The sequence below is a fragment of the Phycodurus eques genome, chromosome 1 (genome assembly GCF_024500275.1).
Source record: "Phycodurus eques isolate BA_2022a chromosome 1, UOR_Pequ_1.1, whole genome shotgun sequence".
Lineage (NCBI taxonomy): Eukaryota > Metazoa > Chordata > Actinopteri > Syngnathiformes > Syngnathidae > Phycodurus > Phycodurus eques.
Window position 1 is genome coordinate 9,753,842 of NC_084525.1, and position 27,830 is coordinate 9,781,671.

At 41.7% G+C, this 27,830-nt stretch overlaps 1 protein-coding gene across 10 annotated transcripts in view; it reads right to left on the reverse strand.

Annotated features, from left to right (window-relative positions):
- Positions 1-670: 670 nt before the first annotated feature.
- The window catches only part of huwe1 (HECT, UBA and WWE domain containing E3 ubiquitin protein ligase 1), a 64,959-nt gene continuing 37,799 nt past the window's right edge, over positions 671-27,830 (reverse strand). For 6 of the 10 annotated variants that reach the window (XM_061676194.1, XM_061676213.1, XM_061676147.1 and 3 more), the window contains 36 exons: positions 27,541-27,752; positions 27,271-27,453; positions 23,517-23,689; positions 23,051-23,190; positions 21,593-21,668; positions 21,413-21,508; positions 21,206-21,333; positions 20,964-21,123; positions 20,541-20,769; positions 20,280-20,455; positions 20,097-20,186; positions 17,707-17,867; positions 17,558-17,600; positions 15,535-15,915; positions 15,152-15,359; positions 14,934-15,058; positions 14,593-14,813; positions 14,098-14,489; positions 13,366-14,005; positions 12,552-13,248; positions 12,364-12,458; positions 12,080-12,236; positions 11,862-11,994; positions 11,481-11,695; positions 11,180-11,400; positions 10,509-10,608; positions 9,967-10,116; positions 3,705-3,950; positions 3,306-3,423; positions 3,069-3,209; positions 2,695-2,982; positions 2,509-2,614; positions 2,168-2,285; positions 1,591-1,772; positions 1,317-1,507; positions 671-1,228 (listed from right to left, as the gene is read on the reverse strand). In XM_061676194.1, coding sequence (XP_061532178.1) covers positions 1,126-1,228; positions 1,317-1,507; positions 1,591-1,772; positions 2,168-2,285; positions 2,509-2,614; positions 2,695-2,982; positions 3,069-3,209; positions 3,306-3,423; positions 3,705-3,950; positions 9,967-10,116; positions 10,509-10,608; positions 11,180-11,400; positions 11,481-11,695; positions 11,862-11,994; positions 12,080-12,236; positions 12,364-12,458; positions 12,552-13,248; positions 13,366-14,005; positions 14,098-14,489; positions 14,593-14,813; positions 14,934-15,058; positions 15,152-15,359; positions 15,535-15,915; positions 17,558-17,600; positions 17,707-17,867; positions 20,097-20,186; positions 20,280-20,455; positions 20,541-20,769; positions 20,964-21,123; positions 21,206-21,333; positions 21,413-21,508; positions 21,593-21,668; positions 23,051-23,190; positions 23,517-23,689; positions 27,271-27,453; positions 27,541-27,752 — 7,095 coding nt within the window. In that variant the 3' untranslated portion in view covers positions 671-1,125. The remainder of the gene's footprint in view (positions 1,229-1,316; positions 1,508-1,590; positions 1,773-2,167; positions 2,286-2,508; positions 2,615-2,694; positions 2,983-3,068; positions 3,210-3,305; positions 3,424-3,704; positions 3,951-9,966; positions 10,117-10,508; positions 10,609-11,179; positions 11,401-11,480; positions 11,696-11,861; positions 11,995-12,079; positions 12,237-12,363; positions 12,459-12,551; positions 13,249-13,365; positions 14,006-14,097; positions 14,490-14,592; positions 14,814-14,933; positions 15,059-15,151; positions 15,360-15,534; positions 15,916-17,557; positions 17,601-17,706; positions 17,868-20,096; positions 20,187-20,279; positions 20,456-20,540; positions 20,770-20,963; positions 21,124-21,205; positions 21,334-21,412; positions 21,509-21,592; positions 21,669-23,050; positions 23,191-23,516; positions 23,690-27,270; positions 27,454-27,540; positions 27,753-27,830) is intronic. The other 4 variants (XM_061676233.1, XM_061676203.1, XM_061676223.1 and 1 more) reach the window with 3 other exon arrangements.

Sequence of the window (27,830 nt, forward strand, 5' to 3'; positions counted from 1 at the left end):
AATTGTGACTAGTCAAAATGACATCTGCATTTTCGCTTTACCTCGTGTAAACCGAATTCCAGATATCAAGTCGCTTTTGTCATTTATGTGTATGGCATTCGTCATTACAGACAGTGAACTAGATATTTGCAATGGCATTGTAGGCTTGAGATACCTAAATTTGATTTAGACTAGTTGTAATTCCAGTTACACATCTAAATATTTAGTTCACCTGGTCAATGCTTAAGTTACAAGTGCAACCAAACGAGAAAAAAGTCACATCACAGAAGTCTTGTTAACAAGCCTGACAATGAATGAATGAAAAGATTGCAAAGTACATTTACTGTAACTAACAGTATCTGCTGTGATCTTCCAGGATTTTATCAATCAGAAGGCTGAAAGACTTAAAAAGACAATAGATGCAATTTTATGCATTTATTCATGTGGTTATTCCAATCGGATTCAAAGGCTCAAGGCTGAGTCAATAATTGAATAGTCAAAAATACTCTAGAATTTATGATGAATGTTTTTTAATCTCCTTCAGGTTTCTGCTTCAAATGTACCATCCTTCCCTAAAAATGCCACAAAATCTTTCTGAAAAGTGCATTTTTGTGAATTTCTCAAGTTGTTCATACAGCCTCACAAGAAAATGTGTCAAGGCTTGTGAGGTCAAAAATTTGCAACACGAAACCACCGTTTCCCCAAAGGTTTTATAACCATCTTGTTCACACATTCTTTTTTCTTTTTACAGAGCCAGAGAAACAAAAAACAAAAGTTGAAACAATAAACTCCCAAACCTTTTGTACAGAGAAAAAAAACAAACCAGATGAAGAAAATGTCTCTTATATTAGTCCATGTTTTAGCCTCTGCATTTGCCCTTTCCATTTAAATTGGGGAGGGACACACAAGCATGTGCGTGTGTGTGTGTGTTTGAGAGACTCTCCGTGTGGTATTTAATGTTAGTCAGACCAACTGACTCGCTGGTTCGATTGGTTCTGTATGGACTAGAAACCATTAAGTGTGGGCCATTCAACAGGTAATCCAGTAATATCTAAGCAGGGTGTATGTCTGTGTGTGGTCAAAAATGTAACTATGAATAGTAGTCAGATCTAATTTAGGTGTGTGTGTGTTTGAAAGAGTCATTGATTAAGCCAGGCCGAATCCCTCAGAGCACTCCTGGATGGCCAGAAGCAGCATGTGTCTCAACTTCTCGTAGCTCTCGTATGCAGGGAGGTCCAGCTGGTTGAAACTACGATCAAACAACACACATTCATTTTCACTCTCTAATTTGAGAAAACAACGTCATGGGTCTTCATTTGTAACAGGTTTTTTTTTACCAAGTATGAGCAGAGGGCAGACGGTCAGTGGAGCGATCGTCGCGGTGGATTTGGAACTTCTGGATGCCGTTCATGCCTTCCAGAGCAGCGAAACCCTGGAGGGGCACTTTGGACGTGCCGGTGACAAACTGTAAGAACTTTGCTCGGTCCGCTTGATCGAAGGAACGCAAGGCCCTCCAGAACCACTGTATCTTGGGTTAAAACGCAAACAAAATGGCAGGTGACTTATGTCATAATGACATCTAAATGCACAGCCTGCATTAATTTCAAGTACCTGGATGGAACTGGACTGGTATTTGTGGTACTCCGTGTTGGCCTTGAGGTCATCAATATCAATCGTCGGCAGGCCAGAGATGAGCAGCTCCAGCTCCTGCTCGGTGAAGATGGAGATCAACCTCTTGGGGATGATCTCATAAAAGCCCTCAAGGAAAGCGGCCAGCTGCTTACGGATCGCCCCTGCGCCACATCATTCACGCCTGTTTAACTCTTAACCATCACTTTTAAGACTTCTCATGCACTGTGACCAAAAGGAGTGGGCGACATGGGATCCACACCATAAACTATTTAGTAAAACTTTATTGAAGTGACTGCAGTATTTACTGTGAATTTCATAATTTATATCACAACTTCCACAGAAAATGGCAATATTGTTGAAAGACTTAGTCGTCTTTTGAATGATAATTAAGGCCTTCATATCAGAAAATGTCATTTAAGACTATGGATCACCCTGAATACAGAAACTCTTACCATCTGAAGGTAGTTTTTCTTTGAATTGTAGTACAATTAGAACTAGGCTTATTTCATAGCATTTTCTTTGGAACTAATAAAAATGTATAAAACCACAATCCTACCTGTCATCTTCATCTGGCAAACCAGGTGCACGTATTCTTTTTTGTTTTCTTCTGTGACCAGTATGTTTGCACCATTTGGCTTGAGGTCTCTAACTTCACATACACCGAACTCTTGGACCTACCCAAAGAGGGGGATGATGTTTAAATTCACTTGCCTCACGGTGTTTCAGCTTTACTTTTGCAATTCAACCATGGCACCCATGAACAGCATTATCACATTGCCACACAGAAAATGACTCCTAGGTGACACTCTTGTTCAAGTGCCTGAGACCCAATCTTGAGCATGGGAATTCATTTTCCACTTGAAAATAATTATAACAATGAAGAGACATGACACCAACCTCTGTGCTGAATGTGAGCTCATAGCCCAAGGTGGACACATCGTTCTCCAACAAGTATACCAAACCCTGGAAGAAGGGGTAGTCCTCACTCTCCATATCAGTGTACCTGGAACAGAAACGAGAAATACATCAATAAAATTATTAGCTATTTGGATTTTGTCGGAATATGCTTCCCGTCACCATTACCTGACACTCTTGCCCAGAATGTGCTTGTAAAAGCTGCGAGTGAAGTAGCACTCCAATAACCGGTTATCATAGACCGCCTTGGCCACCACACGGCCCACAAACTTGAAGTAGCTCAGGTGGTTGGGGTTGCAGTGGGATGAGGGATTGATGGTGTAGGTAACCCTATCTCCAGGCGACGTGCGGAACAGGGCGTACATTGGGTTGAACATCTCACGGGAGATGATCATGTACCATTCCCTCAGCAGGCCGCCGGCATCCTGGCCCTCCTCTCCTTCAAAGACAATGTACCTGGCAAGAGAAAGGGGGCAGCACGTTCAGGTGCATCTGAGTGGATGCGACTCAAAGAAATGTTGGCAATGGAAGTGGAAGCGCACAGTCTGTTTTTCATGTCCTCTGGGCTCTTGCGATGTAATTCTCTGTAGGAGTCCTCAAACACGTGATCTCTTCTCACATGCACGGCCATGTCCTCTTTCCTTAGGCCTTCGTCAAGGCGTTCCAGCTCCTGGCGGAAATACCTGCATGATGAACAACAGGTCAGACACTCAGAAAGCCACTAACTGAGCACAGGTTAAAAAAATAAAAATAAAAAAAGAGAAACGAATTTCCCTTACTTCCTCTTTACATCAAAGTCCAGGATGCGTATGTAATCAACCAAGACTGCAAAGGGCCCATCAGCCAAATGAGTTGTGGACTGACGCAGAATCTGGTTGAGCACTGTGCGGTGCGTTTCTACATACAAGCAGAAATTAAACTCAGACTGTGTTACACACAATGTGCAAAATCCTCTCTCTCCCCTTTACATCTAATTGACCTATTGATTAATTGACTGATGATACCTACTCAGAGAAACAGATAAGTCTCTGGATAAAGGTTGCCCTAGTTCATTGGTTAACTATAAATAGCCCCTAAGAGTATCCACATTAAAAAAAAAAAAAAAAAAAAAAAAAAAAAAAAAAAAAATCGCATTGAAAAATTGGCTTAGCTAAAGATCCATGAGAAATCTGGCTCACCGGCAAATCGGAGGAACTTCTGGGTGTCTGGTGGCAGGTTTGAAGAGATGTGCATGGAGGACGGTTCCCGGGAAAAAAACGGGTCTAGGGATGACGGTGTTGCTGGTGTAAGCGGTGCTGGGGACAGTGGCGGAGGCTCGTCCTTGATGTGAGAAAGCTGGCTCTCCCGAGTGTCCCGAACAGGGGGTTTGCTCTCTCGCTCGGTAGCGTGCACAAGGAAGAATGCCTCCACAGCAGGCTGGAGAACTGAGAGATACGGAGTGATCACAATAGATATAATAAAAAACAAACTGTAATGAATTTACAAAACAACGGTAGCTGGCAAATGTAAGACTCCATCCTGTTATCCCATTTCTCCTCAGGAAAAAAAAAAAAAAAGTCAAGTACTTCATTTCATAGATGGTACTGTGGACTTTACAGAGTTACCCAGGACCCAATTTGAAATCCATTGTTAAGCAAAACAGCAGGACCTACTGAGGCACAATCAAGTGAAGATGAACTTAAAGTGAACTCCGTTTTCAATGATGTTTGGTCTTGGTTTCGATTTGAGTAACATAAGATACAACTTTCGATAATCATTTGCAGATTTATATATTTTTACAAATCGTAATTTCAACATAGGCCGCCATTGTTTTTTTTCATCGCAGTGCATTTTGGGTAGTGACGTCAAATGGGGATGTGGCCGACGCCCGGAGTTTTTAGCAGTAGCCACAGTAGCAGCCCCTGGCAGGGATGAATGCTGTTCAGGCACTTCAGTTCGAGCCAGTGTGATCAGGGAAATGAGGAGAGTGAGGAAGACAAGAAATGAGGATGAAGATGATGGGTGTGAAGAAACTCGAGTTGGTCATATTCAGTGGTGTATTTGTAGCTACTGCTAAAGTGGGCTGATCAAGGCATGTGGCCAGCACCTCCTGTCTTTCGCTAAACCATGGCGGCGATAGTGTATAAAATTATGGTCTAAAAAAATTAGGTTTTTTTTTTTTAACTTATAGGAGTAAATATATACCACAGTTGTAGCGGTCAATAGTTAATTAAATGTATTGGTCATTTCAATCGGAGCTCACTTTAAAGTATGTGAAGACATTCAACTTAACTCATGTGCTTGGCCTAAAATGTTGAACAGGTACATGTTTATGTTCTGGGGAGCCATTGGTTCTGAACCATTCTTGAAAGAAAATGATTAGGAAGAAAAAAAAATTTTTTTTTTATTGGGATTTCAATTAAACTAAGGTATTTCAGAAGAGCACATCATGAAACAAAAAAAACAAAAAATCAGATGGTCACCAGTCAGTCATATTTTACCAAGCATTGGCAGTAATTTACAAATTCTGCTAGTTATGAGCACAACTGAAAGTTACAGTCCCCTCCAAAAAGTATTGGAAGGGCAATTCCTTTGTTTTCGTTGTATACTGAAGACATTTGGGTTTCAGATCAAAAGATGAATATGAGACAAAAGTTCAGAATTCCAACTTTTATTGCATGGTATTTATATATACAGTGGGGCAAAAAAGTATTTAGTCAGCCACAGAATGTGAAGGTTCTCCCACTTAAGTCTATACCTACTAATTTTCATCGTAGGTATACCTCACCTATGAGAGGAAGGGGGGGAATCCAGAAAATCACATTGTCTGATTTTTACATGGTGGAAAATAAGTATTTGGTCAATATCAAATGTTCATCTCAATAATTTGTTATATACCCTTTGTTGGCAATGACAGAGATCAAATGTTTTCCCTAATTCTTCACAAGGTTTTCACACACTGTTGCTGGTATTTTGGCCCATTCCTCTATGCAGATCTCCTCTAGAGCAGTGATGTTTTGGGGCTGTCGGTGGGAAACAGACTTTCAACTCCCTCCAAAGATTTTATATGGGGTTGAGATCTAGAGACTGGCTATGCCACTACAGGACCTTGAAATGCTTCTTACGAAGCCACTCCTTCGTTGCGCCGGGCGGTGTGTTTGGGATCATTGTCATGCTGACAGACCCAGCCATGTGCTTGGGCAGTGTGTTTGGGATCATTGTCATGCTGAAAGACCCAGCCACGTTTCATCTTCAATGCCCTTGCCGATGGAAGGATGTTTTCACTCAAAATCTCATGATACATGGCCCCATTCATTCTTTCCTTTACATGGATCAGTCGTCCTGGTCCCTTTGCAGAAAAACAGCCCCAAAGCATGATGTTTCCACCCCATGCTTCACAGTTGGTATGGCGTTCGTTGGATGCAACTCAGCATTCTTTCTCCTCCAAACACAAGGAGTTTATCCCCAAAAGGTCCTATTTTGGTTTCATCTGACCATATGGCATTCGCCCAATCCTATCCTGGATCAACCAAATGCTCTCTAGCAAACTTCAGACTGGCCTGGACATGTACTGGCTTAAGCAGGGGGACACATCTGGCACTGCTGGATTTGAGTCCCTGGCGGCATAGTGTGTTACTGATGGTAGCCTTTGTTCTTTTGGTCCCAGCTCTCTGCAGATGATTCACTAGGTCCCCCTCACCGTTCTTGTGATCATTTGACCCCACGGGGTGAGATCTTGCATGGAGCCCCAGATCTAGGGAGATTATCAGTGGTCTTGTACAGTATGTCTTCCATTTTCTAATAATTGCTCCCACAGTTGATTTCTTCACACCAAGCTGCTTACCTAGTTCAGATTCAGTCATCCCAGCCTGGTGTAGGTCTACAATTATGTTTCTGGTGTCCTTTGACAGCTCTTTGGTCTTGGCCACACTAGAGTTTGGAGTGTGACTGTTTGAGGTTGTGGACAGGTGCCATACATACAGGTAACGAGTGGAGGACAAAGGAGCCTCAAATAAGTTACAGGTCTGGGAGAGCCAGAAATCTTGCTTGTTTGTAGGTGACCAAATACTTATTTTTCAACATAGTTTGCTTATAAATTCTTTAAAAATCAGACAAGGTGATTTTCTAGATTTTTTCCCCCCTTGTGTCTCTCATAGGTGCGGTATACCTATGATGAAAATTACAGGCCTCTCTCATCTTTTTAAGGGGGAGAACTTGCGCAATTGGTAGCTGACAATGCTTTTTTGCCCCACTGTAGATGTGGTAAACAACTCAGGACAGAGCACATTTTGTTTGAACCCACCCACTTTTCAAGTGAGCAAAGGTATTGGAACAGACATGATTAAATTAACTTAAAGTGAATAACATTTAACATTTATTTCATGGCATAACCCTGACTTGCAATACCTGCATCAACAAAGCCAAGTCAAACATTAACTTTCATTGACTGATTTGGAACGATTAAAAATAATGTGATTGTGAACATTTTAGTACAGCTAAGTAATGTAACAGTGTATAATAATTGACCGAATATTCCGTTTTGGTTCATACAGGCACGCAAAAGTATTGCATGCACTCTAGAGCAGAAAGTAGTATCTAAAATATGCCAACAGCAGAAAGCAGAAGTAGTGAAGTGGCGTTGCTGGCAATGAGGTTAAAAATAAAGAAATAAATAAGTGTGGCGACAACTGAAGGCATGACGAAAGAGTCGGTGCTAGAAGATGCATTATAGATCTGCTGTATGGGATCACTTAGCATTATGATCATGGCGATAAAAATTCCACTATTAGTAAGTACAGAACAACTATGAGTAGCTACATGTGAATATAGTTTTCTCACTACTGAACGTGTTTATTGAAGTGTCACCATTAAAATGTCATCTGTTGTGTCGGCTATGTGATGATGTTTTCTGCACTATGTTTTTAAAATTGAGACCACAGCATATGAAACATAACCTTTAATCTAATGACAACTGTCAATTGTCCAGAGTCAGTGCTTCTAAATTAATTGACAAACCCGACTGAGTTATTTAATTAAAGTAGAGGACACGAGGAATAAAAATGTTGTTCACATTACTTTTTTTTTTTTTTCTTTTTTTTAAGGGTGGCAAAATCTTTGTCCCTTAATTCTGAATTTCTTTCATTCTCCATCAGCGCATTAGATAAATATCTAATTATATTTCACCAACAGAAAACAGTCTTTTGCTTAATTGTGTTCTCTTCCTAGTTTTTGCTTCATTGTGTTCTGTTATGAACCGTAGGAGTTACAAGGCTGTCATCACAAAGTACACAGCAAAGATTGTTCAGAAATAAAGTTTGGTTAAATTAATCTTAAAATACAACAAAACAATTCAGTGCAAAAAATTAAAGCAGTTTTTGTTCATTTAACTTTTATAGGGTGTGAAAACTTTTTTTTTTTTAAGTTAAGATTTATGGGGAAAGAAAATTGTAAAAAAAAATAATTATTTATTAGCACTCCAATATATGTTGCGACTGGAGCAAGATTGTATGATTTCACTTACGACTTGCTTAAATCAAGTAATGACTCGACTTGCTTGAAATTTAGTGACTACTCGACTTGACTTCATTTTTTTTCCCCAAAAGTGACTTTCTTGAGACTTGAAGGTTATGACTTGAGACTTACTTGGGACTTGCACATATGACTTACTCCCACCTCTGACTATACTCATCCATCCATTTTCCGTACCGCTTATCCTCACTTGGGTCGCGGGTATGCGGGAGCCTATCTTAGGTAACTGCAGGCGGGAGGCGGGGTACACCCTGAACTGGTCGCCAGCCAATCGCAGGTCAAATATAAACAAACAACCATTCGCTCTCACATACATACCTACGGACAATTTAGAGTCTTCAATAAACCTACTCTGCGTTTACGGGATGTGGGAGGAAACCGGAGTACCCACGCAGGCATGGGGAGAACATGCAAACTCCACACAGGCGAAGCCGGGTCCTCAGAACTGTGAGGCGGATGTGCCAACCATTTTCTCACCGTGCGCACGCACACACACAACACACACACACGATATTGCCAAAAGTATTCGCTCACCTGCCTTGACTCACATTTGGACATCCCATTCCTAATCCATAGGGTTCAATATGACGTTGGCCCACCCTTTGCAGCTATGACAGCTTCAACTCTTCTGGTAAGGTTGTCCACAAGGTTTAATTCTATGGGTATTTTTGACCATTCTTCCAGAAGCGCATTTGTGAGATCACACATTGATGTTGGATGAGAAGGCCTGGCTCTCAGTCTTCACTCTAATTAATCCTAAAAGTGTTCTATCGGGTTGAGGTCAGGACCTTGTGCAGACGAGTCAAGTTCATCCACACCAGACTCATCCATGTCTTTATGGACCTTGCCTTGTGGACTGGTCATGTTGGAAGAGGAAGGGGCCATCTTCAAATTGTTCACACATTGTTGGCAGCATGGAGTTCAAAATCTCTTTGTATGCTGAAGCATTCGGAGTTCCTTTCACTGGAACTAAGGGGCCAAGTCCAGTTTCTGAAGAGCAACCCCACACCATAATCCCCCCACCACCAAATTTTACACAATGTCACTCAAGTACAGCACTACTGGCAACCGCCAAACCCAGACTCGTTCAACATATTGCCAGATAGAGACGTCTAATTCGTCACTCCAGAGAGGCGTCGCCACTGCTCTAGAGTCCAGTGGTGGCCTGCTTTACACCAGTTCATCCGTCGCTTTGCAATTGCACTTCGTGACATATGGTAATGGCTTGGATGCAGCTGCTCGGCCAGTTTACGTGGCCTACCACTTCGCGGCTGAGTTGCTGTCTTTCCCAAACACTTCCACGTTTTTACAATACAGCTCACAGTCAACTGTGGAGTATTTAGGAGCGAGGAAATTTCACAACTGGACTTGTTGTACAAGTGGGATCGTATCACCGTCCCACATCGAAATTTACTGAGCTCCTGAGAGCCATTCTTTCACAAATATTTGTAAAAACAGTCTGCATGCCTAGGTGCTTGATATTATACACCTGTGGCCATGGAAGTAATTGGAACACCTGATTCCGATTATTGGGATGGATGAGCTAATACTTTTGGTAATACTACACACACACACACACACACACACACACACACACAGCAGTTGAACAAAGTATTTAACATGTCACTATTTTTCTCACTAAATATACTTCCAAAGGTGCTATGGATCTGAAAATTTCACCATCTGAACTTTGCCGGGAAAAGGAACAAACATCATCGTAGACAAACATCACATTAAACCACATGGATTTAGAATAGGATATCACTTAAAATCATACGTGAGTCAAGGCAGGTGCACAAATACTTTTGTATATATGTATATGTATGTATGTATATATTTTACAAAATAAAGTGTTTTGTGTAATTCTGGAGAGACGCAATTTAGACTTCTCAAGGAACCACAGACAGCCTTTCTAATGAAGATACCACTTACCCAATACAGCATGCTGATCATGGGACTCTTCCAGCTCTTTCAAGCATTCCCCGAGCATATCCCACAGTTCATCCAGCAGGAGCTGTTCGCTGAGCAGAGGGAGGTCTGGGAGTTTCTCTTCACTTTCAGCCTGGCCATTTCCTACTTCATCTGACGGAAAGTATTACCCAATAATTTAGCTACTGCATTCACTGCACACCATTAGCCAGGCAGAAACAACTTTACTAACACATCTGATGACTCATTGAGGCAATATGTACTTTTAAGGTTACACATTGTTAATTGTTTCGTTTTTGATTTAAGTGTAACATATCTGTTATTGTGGAGATAAACAAATACTGCTTGAGAAAATAGCAATAAATTAGTCCCTGTAAAGCAGGTGAAACAGCTGCTTCAAAACAACGCAAATCAATAGAAACGTTGGCAAATCCTGATTTTATCGAGCTTTATTGTCAATTTATAAACAATTTTAAAAACTAATTCTCTGTCCATAAACATATCAGAAATTAAACAAAAACATTTTAAGGGTGTGAATGACTCACCCAGAGTTGAAGAGTCCAGCTCCATTGATGGTTGGTCGACATCCATTGGCGAGTCATCTCTGTGAGCTGCCTGGGCCTCTGACACTGATTGCATTTCAGACTGTAGAGACCCAATCAGTGAGGGTCAGAACGACAGGATGGGAAACAAGAAAAATAATTAGAATTACATTTTAGCTATTTATCTTGACTGATATATATTGCCATGCAACAAGACATTCCCGATCCAATGACAAAGGCACTGGGCCTTGCACAGGTATGGATAAAGCACAAACCAACATCAGCCACCCACCACTGATGATGATGATGATGAAGATCAGGGGGTTAAATAGTTTGGAACAGGCACATTCAGCTTTCGCAAACAATCATGCTGAGACATTGATAGCATATATGGTGGATCACTGACATCTGTTTCTGAACAGTCACAATTCTTCAGAAAACAAGTTGTTATCATATCTAAAATAATCCCCCCCCCCCTCATAGCAGGCAGCTGCATTTAAGTAAAATGGTCAGCTTATGACTTTGAAAAAAAGCAAATACATATGGCAAAGTCAATTGGCTCAAAGCATGTCAGTGGCTACCAGAAGTTTTATCAAATCTATGACATCACAATAAATGTGTTTATAAAGATATACTGTTCAAATGTGTCTGCTGTCAATGCGGCCCATGCTAACCGTGGCAGCAGCAGCTGTGCCAGCAGGGGGAGCAGCACCAGCAGGGGCATGAGACGCTGCGACTGACGAGCCGGCGGTGACGGCGGCAGCGAGCGGTGGCGCCTGTGTGAGCCGGCGTGCCCGCTGACCCTCTCTCACCATCTGGATGATGGCGTCAGCCTCTGCCTCAAGTTGACGGACGGCAGCCTGAATGCTGCTGGCTGAGCCCAGGCTGGTCGACCCTAGCCATTGAGCAAGAGGGGGGGTTTATCATTGCATACCTTATATGCATAATGGTTTCTACAGTGTATAATTCTCTCACCTATTCGCCCAGTCTGTTTGGCTTTCTTGTTGGCACGGCGCGTGTCCTCACGTAACTGGATAATAACCTGCAACACTCGCAAGAAAAATTTCTGCGTGGACGTCTTGGAGGTTAGTGAACTCATACAGGGTAGTTGTAGTTCTCGTCCGCCAAGCGTTCGCTTCTGTGCAGCCACAATTACGACACTTTCTGCTCCGTCAAACCTGTGCCCCGAACAACAAACACATTTAAGGTAAAGGAAATTGTAGATGCAACAAACGAGTCTTGATTAAATGACGCCACTTGAAGACAACTGAGTGTTATTTACATGTCACAAGCAGCAATATTTTGTAAAACTGTATTGTCACTAATCACTGGGTACCTAAGTTGTCACTGGCTTACCTGCTGGTCATTTTCCCCTTCAGTCTGGCAGAGATTGAGGAATCATCAGGAGGTGCATCGGGGGAATGAGACTCTGCGTGTGCTCGTCTCTGCTGCTCCAAGTTGTACTCTCGAAGTTCAGCCAGTAGTGTACCTGAGCGAGTAGGGATTTGAAATGTGTAAGGAAAGCTTATGAGGCTTTGCTAAAAAATATGAGTGTGTATCTGCAGAGCACTGACCAATCTGTTTGCACAGGGTATAACCAAGATGTCTTGCTCCACTGAGCAGCAGTCTTAGCACAGTGTCTCTGGTGGAACAATCTCCTCTGGATAACTGAAGTAAAATATTGGCTGCATCCTCCAGACCCTCCTCTGAACACGAATGAGAAGTCAACACCTTAAAAAGACAAGAGTCCAGGGTGTAAACTTTGTAAAAATAGATAACACACAACTGATGACATATTGATCAACAAGTGGCTTAAAGACTAACTTTAACGAAACCTTCACACAGCCTTCTCTCGTACCTCCACTGAAAGCTGAAGCTGTTTCTCTGTAAGTCCAGCAGAAGCAATCTTGTTGTCGCTGTCTGTGCTCATCGAAGAGCTCTTCATTTTTGCTGCTTTGGCAGAATTGAATACACTATTTATAACCATTTCTTTTTAGAGAGAGAGTTGTATAGCTGACAAATTTTCACAGGAGTTCACTGCTCTACCTGTGAAGACTGCTCCAGTGGATGTTGGTAATGGTGTGGAAGCTGCAAACATTAATAGACTTGCCCCTGAGGAGGTGCTCTGGGCTCCAGATCCCCCAGAGGCCACTGTGCCCACAGCAGTGGGCTGGATGTTTGATGCTGCTGCACCCTGTGTAGTGACAGGGGCTGTGGATCCTGAGCTGGGGTTGGCCGCCTGTGGAGTAGCATGGCCAGCAGGCACCTCTGTGGCCTTGTTGTCAGGTAGGGCAATGGATATGAGAGAGAGCAGACGCAGCAGCTTCTCAGTAAGCAAGGAGCTTCGCCTGATTACGGGATGGGACAACATGTTCATTAACTGGCCAAGCGGGGAAGTCTCCAGGCTTAATTGAAGTCCCTCAGCCTCTGCATTGGCCCCTAAAGGCATGGTCTTCATTGAGGCTTTTCCTTTGCGACTGACATTCATGTTGTCCAGCTTTACAAGGAGGTCCCAAAAATCAGTGGAGATTCCTAGAGACTGGGGAGTGGCGGTCGATGACCCAAAAGCGTTCTGTGTGCCGGAAGCATTGGAGTTTGGGTTGTTTAGCGCCTGTGAACTTGACCTTGATCCTCCACCCATACCACCCACGCCTGAGGAGCTTGAACAAAGACGGGCCTCCAGGTCAGAGGATGACACAGACAGGTCCTTACAACGCTGCTGGGTGAAATGGCTGGGGAACACCTGTTGTGACAGAAAAAAGTAATTCAGTAAGCATGCCTTGACTCACACAAACAACAATACAGGAAAAGAAAAAAAAAAGAGGAAAAAAAACAATTTCAATAAAGATCTGTGACTCACCTTCGCTAGCTGGATGAGTGTGTCTAACACATGTCGACAGACCACAGGGGCAGCTTGCGGGTGGATGTGTACAGTGGAGCCTCCACCTCCAGCGCATGTGACCCCTGCAGCAGCTCCAGACACACCACCTCCCAGGGCTCCAGATGCTGCAGAACCTGCAGCTGAGTGCCGGTCAGCATGCTTCCTACCAGATACTCGTTGGATCTGGAAGATGTTAGTCCGGCAGCCCAAGGCCGCATCCATAGACACAGAGAGCCAAGATAGTTGGCTGGAACTGCGTGACTCCACTCTGTTTAGAAGCTCTAGTGAGGAAGAGGAAGAGGAGAGAGAGGAGGGAGCTGAACCTTTTCCCCCACAGCCTCCCTGGGAGCTCCTTTTCCCACGAGAATCTTCAAGACGCGAGGACTCCACACACACCTCACTCTCACTGCTGCGTTGGAGGATGGACAAAAGGCTGCGAATGACCCACCCACGAGTCTGAGAGTGGTAGCAAAGATTCCTGAGCACACGGTGTAGACGGCTGGTGTTAAGCTTCGGTTCATCCACAAATAGCAAAACCAGCAGACAGGACAAGGCCTCATGGTCCAACAACAACCGACCACGCAGGCGCAACAAAGAATCCACACTGGAACTGGATGGTCTGATGGGGGGGGAAAAAAAAAATGCAACTTTCCAACACCTAAAATTTTCCATTAAAAAAAGTATAAAAGTATATGAATTTGTCTCTCTTACCTATGGTTAGAGCCACCGCCCATCTGAAATGTGCTTCCTCTCTGCACAGCAAGTCGGGTGTACTGAACGCCACGATTGCTCCCTAACCGACTGGTGAAGGCTGGCGAGCGCAGGATGGCCGACAGAGCTGATGTTGAACTATGACCAAAGAGCCTCTCGTGCATCAGTTGCCTTTGCCGTGCTTCTTGCTCTCGGCGCAATGCTGCTGCTTCAGCAGCAATGTCAGGTGGCATGACGGCCAACACACTGTCCTCCATGTCTTCCAGTACACTACGTCGGAGCTCCGAGGGTAGCGTCTGAATGAAGGTAACTGGGTCCAGAGGAGTATCTCCCTGTGTAGGCTGTTGGGAAACCTCCCTGCGTTGCTGCTCGGCTCGTTGCTGGGCAAGGACCTAAAATAATCAATGGCAAACTCAGTTGAACATTTTGCTCTATCAAATCACATTGCGTCTCATTTCATATCCTTTTACATTCAGCAATCCTATTATTTCTCACCTCCTCCTGAATGGCAGGTGGCAATGCAGCCAGGAACTCAGGGCTGACCTCCGTAACCCCCGGTCCTGTGAGTACAGGCGCGGTAGAAGAGGGCAGGCTGGTAGCAGCAGCTGAGCGGGATGGTGGTCTAATTCCCAACTGATTTTGAAGCACTTCTCTACGAATGTCCTCAGGAAGAGCTGCCAGGAAAGATGGATCCACACCCTCGGGAAGACTGATTCCTGCAGACAAAAAACAACTTTTGAGATATCACGACCATGTCGTCATTCTGGTGGTATCAAAGTTTGTGTATGTGTTCAAAAAACAAAACCAAAAAAAACCCCCAAAAAAATCATCTTTACCTGCAAGTGGGTCTTCTTCCTCATTGCTTGTGGATGGGAGAGGCTCTTCTTGGATAGCCTGGGACTGGCTGTCAGCACTGTCACTCCTGATGATTGCTTCACCAGCAGATGAGATTGAAGTGGAGCTAATCAAATGAAGATAATTTCTTAAGAACCCATAAAGTTTTCCATTTAAAATCAACATATTAATAGCACATTCATAAACATAAAAAACTCACCCAGTATCTGCGTCGGTCTGCCTCTCAGTCAACCCACTCTCCCCACTGCCAGAGAGATCCTGAGACACAAGGGCAGTCTGAGTAGGGTTGGAAACAGCTTCTTCTTGTGTGGCAGAGGCAGGGCTGCTTGTATCCATTGGTGACCCCTCCAGTCGTGACACACCACCTACTGTAGGTTCTGAGGTCTCTGCAATATCTGGGCTAGAGGCTGGGAGGAAAAAGTGTTTGCAAGGGGTAAGAGATTGTCACTACAGCGTTTGAGTTATTATGGAAATCATTTTCAAGCTATTCTGAAAATTGTGCCTATACTAAGCACTGTTAACAGTATAAATTACGGACGCATCCTTACTCATGGACAATCTGCATTAAGAGAGTTAGTCTACCTTCCCTGACTTCATCCAACGCTCCTCCTCCACCACCACCACTTTCTGCTCCACTGCTTCTCTCACCGATTGTGGGTGCTGGGGACATTTCCATCTGAGATGCTTCTGCTTCACTGTTAGGCCTGTCAGCAGCAGACAAGGGTGGAAGGCGCGCCCCTGCCAGAGCTGCCAGTGAGCTGGCATGTGACTCAGCCAATAGCAGGCCAGCCATTGGTTGGTGGACTTGTTGATCAATTGTAAGTTCCAAGGTATCTATGACCTGTTCATGTGGAGCTGGGGTAGTGGGAGTAACCTCTCCAGAAGGTGGAGCAGTGAGGAAACCTTCTGACACCCTGGGTGGCTCCAGACAAGACACTGCACCTCCTTGAGACTGCTCACCCTCTAAAAACAGACAATGGTATGGGAACATGTAAAAGAAGGGATGAATTATTAACAAGATGCATTACTTTATTTGGTGATTAAATACATATTTTGAAATATTTAAAAACCCATAAAACCATTGCACACACCAATGTATAGTCCCCCAAAACATTCCAACAGTGAGGAAAATCAGCTTAAAGATGTGACAAAACATGCACAATAGGACACATGAACACAATGGCAGGGCTCATGCTCTGACAAAGAAACATTCTTGACAGGGTGAAGATTGGCACACAAAAAAACCTGACAACGGCTACATTCCGTCACAAAGCCTTTGAAGTAATTAAACCTATTACAAGGACATTAAAAATACCACAGTAAGCTTTAAAGATCAGTTAAATACTGCATCCATGCAGAACAGACTAGAAACCTACCAATGTAATTGTGGTGCATTTTTATGTACAATATTGTCTCATGCGAAAGTACATATCTTAAGATTTAAAATTTTACAACGCAATCAATGTAAATATTTGCCCTTTTCATCTCTCGCAGCACTAAGCTGTTTTCCTTCTTTTTTTTTTTTTTTTTTTTTTGCATTCTCTCACTCACTAGCCACATGGTAACCACTTGAACAATGTATTGGTGTCCAAAAAATGCACTGTATCAAATGTTCTGCAATTACAAAGGTAATGTTCAGTTTTTATTGACATCGTATATTTTTATTATTGGAGTTGTAGTTTTTACAGTAGTAAAGTCATAGTGCAGCACACAGCAGTTCCTAATATTTTTAAATATATGAAGTGACAGCTCTCATTATGAAAGTAAGTCTCTGTGCATGTTGCTGCAGGTGCACTGGAATTGTTTATGGACGAGACCAGATAATTTGGTTTTACCTTAACTCTTTGATTTGACTTATGAAGCTAACTTGTTAATGACCATTCAAATAGTTAAGAAATGGTAAAACCACTCCTCAGGGCACTTGAATCAATTGCAACTGGATTGTTCTGGTTTTCTTTGCAGTCGTTTCACCTAATTATGATAGCGATGTCCTAACTAAGCCTTGTGAACTGAAGAAGCCTACTCGGATGAGAAGTGAAACGTCTTCCACCAGAACAGTCCAGTTGCAATCGATTCAATGTAAATGAGAATGAAATGACCTTGATGAATAAGACTTTTCACACTTTTGGCTCGTAAAAATACAGCAGCCATAATTTTTTGTTTGCAGATGGGCCAGACGGTTTCACATTACATTTCTGACAAGAGATTGCAGGACAAAAAAACCAAAAAAGGAAAATATACATGTTGTCAAATGATTCTACTGAGGAAGGCAGTAAGTTGTATAGTTATCTCCTGAACGGGGTGTACAATCCCCAACAACAACACAACTTACTACCTCACCACAGCACAACCGGTTTCAAAATAATGAAATACATGCATTTTTATAGCAAATGTTTGCTTTTTGATGATAATATGCCTAAGACGCTGTGGCGTTGCCATAAGAAAGACAGTAGGCTGTATAGTTATCTCCCAGATCTGGTGTGATCCTAAAACTATACAAACTACTACCTCATCCCAGAGCAGGCACTGTTGACTCTTGATGCCTCGTGATTTCTGCCCATTTTAATCAAAAGACAATAGCAAAACCTTTCCAACTAATCAGTACCTGCAGTGTTTTCGGCACCATTAATTGTCCCCAATCCAGAACCCTACAGATATGAAAGACAACAAAAATAAAACATGTTTGTCATTGAAGTTTTCAAGTCATCTCCAAGTGTGTATAATAAGGTAAACAATCAATTAAAATGTGCAAACCTGCAGGCTCTGTTCTCTGGTCTGCTCTGCTCCAGAGGCCCTCCGCTCATTTTGCTTGGACTCCTCCTCCTCAGCAAGCTGCCGCCTACGCTTCTCCCTACGCTCTTCTAACTCCTCATCTCGCAAACCTTCCAGATGCTGCAGGATTGGAACCTTCACGACTGAAAAGCACAAAACAGATTGCACTTTGTCTTAGCTGTTGCTATGACTTATAAGGTGAAATGAGTTCTTGTACACATACTATATTAATTGCAGAACATATAAAATGCGTTATTGATGACTCAACCACCAAAGTACGAGTGTACTTCATAGTACGGTTGGACGATATGGCCTTAAAATAAAAAAAATTTTAAAACAAAAAGCTGATTCCTTTTTATTGACTCCCCCTTTCACCTATAAAAATAATCAAATTAAATTCTAAACTTGTTTTCCTTTTTGGGTTTCCCCTTTTGGGATTTGCTTTATCTCTCGATACCAAACAAGCTTTGAAACATTCCTTTTTCCGGCCTTAACGTGCATCAACTTCCACAGAAATTATTCATTTTCCCAATACTGTGCAAAAAAGTGCCTTTTAGAAAAAGAAAAAAAAACTTTCGTCATAACATACATAAACACAGGCCTTGATACATTTTCAACAATGTAACATTAAAATTAGCTGTTAAACTGCATGCCTTGGCTAGTATGCATGGCTTCAGATCTCTCGCAGTCTTTTCTCCATCCATCCATCCATCCATTCTCTGAGCCACTTATACTCACAAGCGTCGCGGGAGTGCTGGAGCCTATCCCAGCTATCATCGGGCAGGAGGCAGGGTACACCCTCAACTGGTTTCCAGCCAATCGCAGGGCACACAAACAACCAGTCGCACTCACATTCACAACTACGGGCAATTTAGAGTCTTCAATTAGCCTACGATGCATGTTTTTGGGATGTGGGAGGAAACCAGAGTGCCCGGAGAAAACCCACGCAGGCAGGGGGAGAACATGCAAACTCCACACAGGCGGGCCGGGGATTGAACCCCGGTCTTCAGAACTGTGAGGCAGACGCTCTAACCAGTCGACCACCGTGGCGCCAGTCTTTTCTTACGTACTGTTTTATAAAATATTTGTAGGTTGGAAACACATACCTCGGGTCAAAGGTTTGACCACGTCGATAAAAACTCCTTTTCTAATGTAAATGAGAACTGTGTCTTTGTAAATGTTCAGCATTAGTGACACTGTGACTGCTTTCCACCAGGCTCTTATGGTCAGAGGGAAAATAATGTGATGACGATGCTGTTTCTTAGTAAGGATTAACTAATGGCTTTTTTTTAAAAATAGTTGCAGAAGGGGTTAAAAAGGGCCGCCAGATATTCAGACAATTTTCACCTTGTTTTTTGTTAATAGAAAAAGAATTGTATAGCTTGTTGTGTACGGTTGTTCCCAATTTGGACTGTTATTCTAAATTATTAATCTAATCTAATTATAATAATAAATTGTTCACAAGTCCGGCACGACTGCTTAGCACATCTGCCTCACAGTTCTGGGGACCGGGGTATAAATCCCGGCATCGCCTGTGTGGAGTTATCATGTTCTCCGCGTGCCTGGGTGGATTTTCTCCGGGCACTCCGGTTTCCTCCCACATCCCCAAAACATGCGTGGTAGGTTGATTGAAGACTCTAAATTGCCCGTAGGTGTGAATATGAGTGCGAATGGTTGCTTGTTTCTATGTGCGCTGCGATTGGCTAGCGACCGGTTCAGGGTGTACCGCACCTCCCGCCTGAAGATAGCTGGGAAAGGCTCCAACAGCCCGCGACCCTAGTGAGGATAAGCGGTAAAGAAAATGGATGGATGAGAGTTGTTCACAATGAATTATGATCAAACTAAATAATTAAAATAAAAGTTGTCCACAATGAACTCTGACCTGTTTACTTCATATTATGTGTCTATGAACAGACCATGTCTACGAATGGTGTTTTTTTTAAAAAACTAAATAGTGTGTGTATGAATAGTCCAAACACACACACAAAAAAGTCGTTAAATTGACAAAAGCCATGTTGGTGCAAGAAGAGCACATCAGCAGGGACCTGCTTTGTTTGAACTATGGAAGCCACTAATAAAGTAAAAAGATTCAGAAAAAAAAAATAAAAAATCTTCCTGAGCAACAAACCTGAATTAATCGATGAATTGCCCAGTCTTAACACAGTATTCTAACTTCCAAAATTACCTAGAAACCCCCCGCCCCCCCAAAAAAAACAACAACATATGTTCCTGATCTATACCACTTCTTAAACACTATGGCCATCTTTTGCTGGTCTGCTCTCCTTCCCAAACTCTGGACGGTTGGTAACAGAGCTTTTGGTGCTGCATTCTGATCATCTGGTGCACCACTTTGTTAAAGTGTTAATATGTACCTGCTACACAGTCGTGCATACTTTCAGCATCCAGCACTTTACACTCATCTGTCCATCTAGTTAAGGCAGTAGGAATGCTTGACAGGGTGCCTATAGAAACAGAAACCCAACATGTAAAGAATTACAGCAAATTCTAAACCAAAAGACCATGACACTAATAATACAAGCTTGAGTAAATCTCACCTGCTTGACCCCCTGTGCTGTTCTGCTCATGGAAAAAGTCATCGAATTCATCATCGGAACGAGCAATAATGTGAACATCCTCATTTCCCACCAAAAGGCGAGCTCGACCACGAGATTGCAGCGGCAGAGAGCTGGACAGTTGTAAAATGTCTGCTGCAGCACTGGGGCCCAACAATCTATATGTGGTGAAGTGGTGGCGATGTTTAAAATCACAGCCACCCAACTAGAACGCGACAGAAAGATCAATAGATATGCTCTTACCTCTGCAGGATGAGTGGGGGGTTGGGCTGGCGGTTTCCAGGGTAGTGGACATGGATGGTGTGCCCACTGTTGGCAGTGAGCTGCCTAAGAGTCCGCTGGCTGCGACCCATGCCTTGTGCCAGACGGCTGCTTGTGCCCGCTACACCTAGGGTGAGGGAACCGTGGTCAGCGTGGCGAACCATCAGTGGGTGGGAGCTAGGGATGTTGCCTGGGGAGGGGGGGATATCAGCTGATGGAAGAACAGAAAACAGAGGTAGGCATTAGGGAACAGCTCTACAATATAATCAAAAGATTAACAGCATTTCTGTTTTGTCATGTTAGCAACTAATCATGGCTGACATACAAGCAGTAAGTGTAAAAGTGAAAAGTGATCTCATACAGGTAGCAAGTGTAAAGAAATTGAAAAGAGATCAGTCTGCTTACCGTTGTTGGAGAACATGTTGTCAAACTCTATGATGAGGTCGTCATCCCTGTCAAACCTTTCAAAGCGGATGTGAGGGGCAGCATTGATGTCAGGGAAATCCTCGTCCAACTCCATTTCTGAACCTTCATCGTCATCATCCTCATCTCCTTCCTCATCATCCTTGAGAACGAAAGGCAGTAATGAGTTTTAATGAGCGACACTATTTGAGTGACTCTCTTATAAACCACGCATTTATCCAAACCGGGTCCTCCTCCTCCTCCTCCTCCTCTTCCTCCTCTTCATCCTGGCTGTCTTCATCATCATTGCTGCCACTTGAGTCTTCCTCTTGTGTGTGCTCTTCATCCTCTGGTTCCAGGATATTCATTGAGTCTAATCATAGAAGATAAGAATTGTTTATTTTAAAAAAAACCCAAAAAAACAACAACATTTTGCATCTTTCTATACTGACCTTCTCGGTTTGCCTGAAGAGTGGACGCCTGGCTAATATTGGAGGGGGCCTCTTCCATCAGCACATCTTGTGATTCATCTTCAGCACTTTGCCCGACTGAAGAGAAAACATGTCAGGAATTATTTCCATTTTGATAATTTTTCATTCACAAATAAATGCAGAGCTCAAATTAAAGCTTACCTATGATTGCACTATTGACAGTACCACCGTCTCTCTCAAGCAGCTCATCAATCAGATCCACCAACTCATTCTCCACCTATATCCATATGTACAGATTGTCATGTTATGTGCAGAAATTAACTATTATATACACTATTATATATTGTTGTAATAAAAATATGTAAATATTTTTTTCTTAATCAGAAATATATATTTGCTGTTCTATATATGGTATCTTCAAAGCATCATTGTTGTTGTAATAAAAATATGTAAATATTTTTTTCTTAATCAGAAATATATATTTGCTGTTCTATATATGTCAGTGGCGTATATTGACAGGCAGAACAACTAAATGCTCTTCCTTTGGATAGCAAAAGGTACAATAAACTAGTGTTCACACCTGTTGCAATTCATACAACAGTAACTCATGGCTCCCTGCATGTATATCTCCTTTGTGCTTTAACTACAGAGGCTCAGATCTCACACTGAGTAAGTATATTTTTGATGAAATTGAGACAAGATCATTATTTCAGTATTCATTCTTATATATGTATATATATATATGTATATATATATATATGTATATGTATGTGTGTGTGTGTATATATATATATATATATATATATATATATATATATATATATATATATATATATATATATATATATATATATATATATACACACACACACACACACACACACACACACTCTTTATATTTATGTTACTAGCAGCATTGACATATGCTTCCAGTAAGGTCCATAAATATTGTAACATGGACAAATCTCATCTCTTTGGCTCTAAACACCACCAAAGAGGATTTGAAATAAGCAAACAGGGTCTGCTTTAAGTGCAGACTTTCAGCTTTAATTTGAGGGTATTTACATCCAAATCAGCTAAACGGTGTAGGAATTAAAACAGTTCGTATTTTTGCCTACCGCTTTTTAAAGGCTGGTTATACATACATGCATCGCATACCCTCGGGTGAAGTAACGTTTCTGTGGTACCCGAAACACCTGAGTCACAAACATAGCAATTTCCAATGTGTTGTAATTCCAAGTCCTCTATGTATCAGAGACCTTGCGTTTGAGAGATACAGACTCTGTAGTACCATTGTAGGACTACTGCAACTATCGAGTCTGCATCTCTTCAACACAAGATTTCTGGTGATGTGCCCCGCTGCAATATGATTGGCTGCTGCATCGCTGGAAGGGCATGATGAAGATGATGCGTCCTACTTATAACATGGGATTTCTAACATGCATTTGCAACCATGCAGCCACCATCTTGGCTAACTTTCTACTTTGCTCTGGCGTGTACAGTGTCACCTCATTGGTAAATGGGGAGGGGGGGTTTGTGTGTGTTATGAACTGAATGGGACACATGCAGACTGGGCCATGGGGGTAGGGATGTTCTGACCCCTAATGAAGATCTAGTGAGACAGCTTGTAAATAGCCTGTATAAAACAATGCTAATCACCTGCATAGCCTGTGTGCTGAGAACCTCTGGTTGACCAGCAATGACAACAGTATCTCCCTCTGTTTCTCCATCCATCAAGTCACTGTCTGCTCCCTGAACCCTGTGGTTTCCTTCCACTGGCTCTGCCTCACCAGATTCTCCTGTAACAGATGCCAGAAATCAGTAAATTACATCTTCGTAAACACTGGATCTCGCAAGAATTCACTAATCCGCATCCCTTGGGGAGAGGGGCAGCCTAGCAGCAATTTTAACCAGAACTGAATGATATTTCATGGTTAAAAGACATGCCTCGACTCCAAAAACTCAAAGAGTATGTAATTTAATCTTCAGGGGTGGCATGTACATCTATGTGACAGGCCCATCACGGATGTAGCAGTGTCAAGTAAGTTTAAAACGCTCCTCGATGAATTGAGTACATGTCTTTTGTGAACTACACCATCTGATGTGTGAAGTCGCATGTGGATACCTTGATCTTGAGTGTTGCTGTTGCTATCCCTTGCGGCACCCACTGTGTCATGTTCGGTCTTGTTCTTGTTGGAGCATCCTTTACTCCCAAACAAACTGCTGGGCTGGTTAACAATGCGGGACAAGGTCTCCAGAGGCTTAAGGGCAGCATTCACTGTGTTGGCCATGTTGGGGCTAAATAAATATGAATTATTAGGCATTACAGTAAAAATTGCACAAAAATATCACATAAACAAAGGCTCATTTTCTCTAAATTGAACTAGATAAAATTAAATTGTTACGATTGTAGTCCCTGTGAAGTCTTCACTGATTAGCAATAAGGATAACAAGGGACCAAATACAACCAGTACATGACTGACTAAAAACAGAAATTACCTTAAAGTTACAGATATTGGGTTTTCGGGTGAAATTTCAGGATGAACCTAAACTTTACAGGTGAAATAAATTTGAACTTCTCTAAACTTTTTTTAATACAAAGTTTTCAGTCCTCGTCAGTACCAGTGAGCCTGTCTGCCGAGCTCTTCTCCGCTTGGAGGATATTGGTAGACATTTTTACAGCGCACACCTATCAGATACGCTCGCTCGTATGTCGTGAGCATTTATTCATCAGCAGCCGTTTCAGTTTGACAATTGCATTCAATTACATGGCTATGTCAGTTTGAACTCAATTAATTGTTCAGCCCTACTTTGGTGTGATACCACCTATAGAAAATCTAGTCAAAAACCGCCTTCAAATAAGAGTAAAACAGTATAAGGTCATAATTTCTCAACATCTCTACGAAAATTCATGTAAATGTAATTGGGCATGCTGAATTTGATTTTATTTTCAATTCATTTTTTATAAGGGCGTTCATTTAAAGGCCCTAATTAGCATAAATTGACAAAGAAATGTCTTTAAAGAAACAAAACAAAAAAAGGGATGGTCTGTTTTTTTCCCAAAATAAAAATAATGAAGCTAAGCTATTCAAAGGTGGACATACTATTTGAACCAATAATTTACTTACACCTTCCTGAAAATGGCAGCATTGGTTGCCATGGTAACAGTTTTGTAATAACATTTCATGATTTCGCAAATAACGCTATTGCTTAGGAACCTCTGGATGGATTTGGCTGAAAGACGCTATGCACCTACTTATAAAGCTATTGTGTTCAACTATGAAGTTTGGTGCTAACAATTAATTCGACTTGATGCTATAGATGCCTGAAGTTGTAAGACACCCCCACAAAGCCAGTCTATTATAACCTTGACAATAATAGCTTGGGAAATAGTCATAAATTATTGAAAATTCTTATTTGCATTCAGCAAACTATCATGCAAAAGCTGTGATTATTTAAAGCTATAATTTTGAGTAGATAGTACAGTACAAAGATTATATCAAATTTTGTTCTGATCATGTAACGGACTTCCATTTTTTAAGGATTAAACTGTTACACCGTGTCTGTCTATCCCCATGCAAAATGACTGCATTCTTCAAAAAAATTACTCAAGAGACACCAAATATTTAGCTGAACGACATGAGTAGTATTATTCAAGCAAATTCATCCAAGTCAATACATGAGTTCAATGTGGACCAGTAGTCTCGTAGCCTTGCTAATGTTAGTTCATGCTCATTCTTTGGTCAAAACTACAAGACTACACTACACAATCACTGACATTTTATCAACACCACCAAGTAAACTGCATTAGCACAACGCACGTTTTATTTCTCTTCTTTAGCGATCGTGGGTTAATAGCCACTACATTAGGGACAGCGAGGACGTGAACGCAAATGTGTATGAAATTTTCCGTATTTAAAAGACGGTTTCATGCTTTGTTAGTGGAAGAGCCAAACAAACATAACTAAGGTAAAGACACTAAATTGATCACTCCGATAATTTTGGTTAAACCATGTTTTTTTTGTTATTTAACTCACCCAGGTATGTACAGGTATACATGTACTGTGCCATACTCAAACAGAGCGCAATAATCAGCAAACTTTGGTTTGAGGAAAAACTCAGCAATTTATTATAAACAATGGGTTACATAAAGTAACTAAAAATAAGAATGTACTGCAATGTAATACAATAAATTATATTAGAAAATTGTGAAAAATAACCATCTGTTTAACTTAAGCATATTGTACATTTGAGTAGATTAAATAAATAAAAATTAAGAAAACCGTGAAAAATAACCAAATAAATACAAATTATACTTTTAAAGTAAGAAAAGTTCAATTCATTTTTTTTTTTGCTTTTTTTTTTTACTGTCAGTATATGGTGGGAACAGCATTTGCTTTCTTCACATGTGTAGCAATGCACCTCTGAACTTCTTGATGCAACTGGGGTATAGTTTTATCGACAATGTCATGGCCAATAGCAAAAATGTAGTGAGGCTTTTGGGGCTTGTACTGCCCTGTTTGTGTGTGCCTTTTTGGGATCGCTGTTCCTACTGTGCACATCTTGACCTCTAAGGGGCAGTGTGATGCACACAATGAGATACACACTTACAGTAACAAAGTAGAAGTCTCAATCGAATGTTAACAACTCATTTTTCAGAGAGTTTGAAGAATACAAGCAAGAGTGTGTTGTTATATTGCCTGTTTGAGTTTATACAGCATTTCCATCCATCCATTTTCTGAGCCGCTTATCCTCACAAGGGTCGCGGGACTGCTGGAGCCGAACCAGTCGTCCACCGTGCCGCCATACAGCATTTGTGTACCATTATTTATTTATTTTTTTAAGAGAAAAGTGCTGCAAGTTCAATGCCAATTTTCCTTAGCTCGTCAATGGTGTTTTTCATTCATTGTGTGTTCGCTTTGGGCCAGTGATTTTTCTGAACAAAAACAGAAACTAAGTCTGATGTATTTGAACATTCAATAGGTGTAATTCTTTTGTTATGTGAGTTTAGTTTTACAGTGAACTTCAACTGGAGTGTCAAAAAATGACAAACAGCATTCACTCTTATTCCTTTCTACTAATGTTAGGACCTTAGCAACCTGTTGTTGTGATCACATGGGCTGTGCATGCCGTCCGAGCGCTGCTGTATAGATGTGCTGGAGGCAGAGGATGGAATGGACTGACAGTTTGTATCAAGAGTGGTAGAATCTGAAATTTTAAATAGAGTTTGAGCCTTTACTCTCTTTTTTTTTTTTTTTGCCCACATCGAACAGATTTCCCATCTCAAAGATTGGATCGGGACACCCCTACTAGTCACCAATTATTTTCTTGTAAATTTATTTGTTAAGGGAGGATTTTAGAGGCCTTTGAAGTGCTCAATCTGTGTTTTTGTTCGACAAGTAAATGGTGGTCACTTGTAACAATGTGACAACATTGCTACTTTGAGAACATTGTTTGAAGCCTCATTCACAATGGCAAGGCAATGTTGATCAATTGTTAGTCATCGTCTTGGTATCATGATTTCAAAATGTGAAAAGCATAATGAAGAAGGCTGTTTCAATAATTCCAATTGAACCAGGAAATGTATCGTTCCATTAATGAATCAATTTGGCTGTTCAGCTCCTTGGAAAACAACCATAAGTCATAAAACATTTAACAACTGAACATGTGGATTTATAAGTTAAAAGAAGGTCAAGTCAAGGTCCCCTGTAAAGGTCAAGAATGCATTTTAGGTTCTTTCTGAAATTCCACCCAGAAGCCCAATATCCCTAACTTTTTGGAGTAGCATATATACACACCCTTGCTTTAAAATAGAAACAATGTCGGAACCTTTCAAGATCTGTTAAAAGCAGTCAATTACAGTACTCTTGATCACATACCTCGACAAATCCAAGCTGTGAGGCACACGGGCCAAGTCGCTAACCAATCCTTTCTTGAGAAATAGCCTTATGATATTATTCATGCCATTGTGTTGTGTCTTGGCCGCTGCTGTGCTATAGAAACTGGACGTGGAAGGACATGATTCCATGATGGTGCTGATGATACACATCACTGCCTGAAGCCTGGAGAGACAGACAGGCATTGGAAGTTTGCAACACCAATCACTGGTTGTAATATCTCAGAGTGTATTTGTAACTAATCCCGCTTACCTAGCATGTTTTTCAGCACCTTCTGTCATTCCTAAAGCCCGACTAAGGGCAGCCTTCACCTCATTAACCAGAGCAACCTGGGCATCAGTGCCAGTGCCGGCAGCTGCCAGGCTGGCAAGAAAAAGACGGGCCAAGGCTGGGGTGTCCTTGTCTTCAGAATTTTGGGTGTGAGGCAGCAAGTGGTCCAGCACAAAAGCCAGCACACTGCAATCCTGGTAGGATACAGATGAAACAAGTAAAAACTCGAACTAAAGGGAAAGACACCACTAAGTGTTTGTCAAACTAAACAA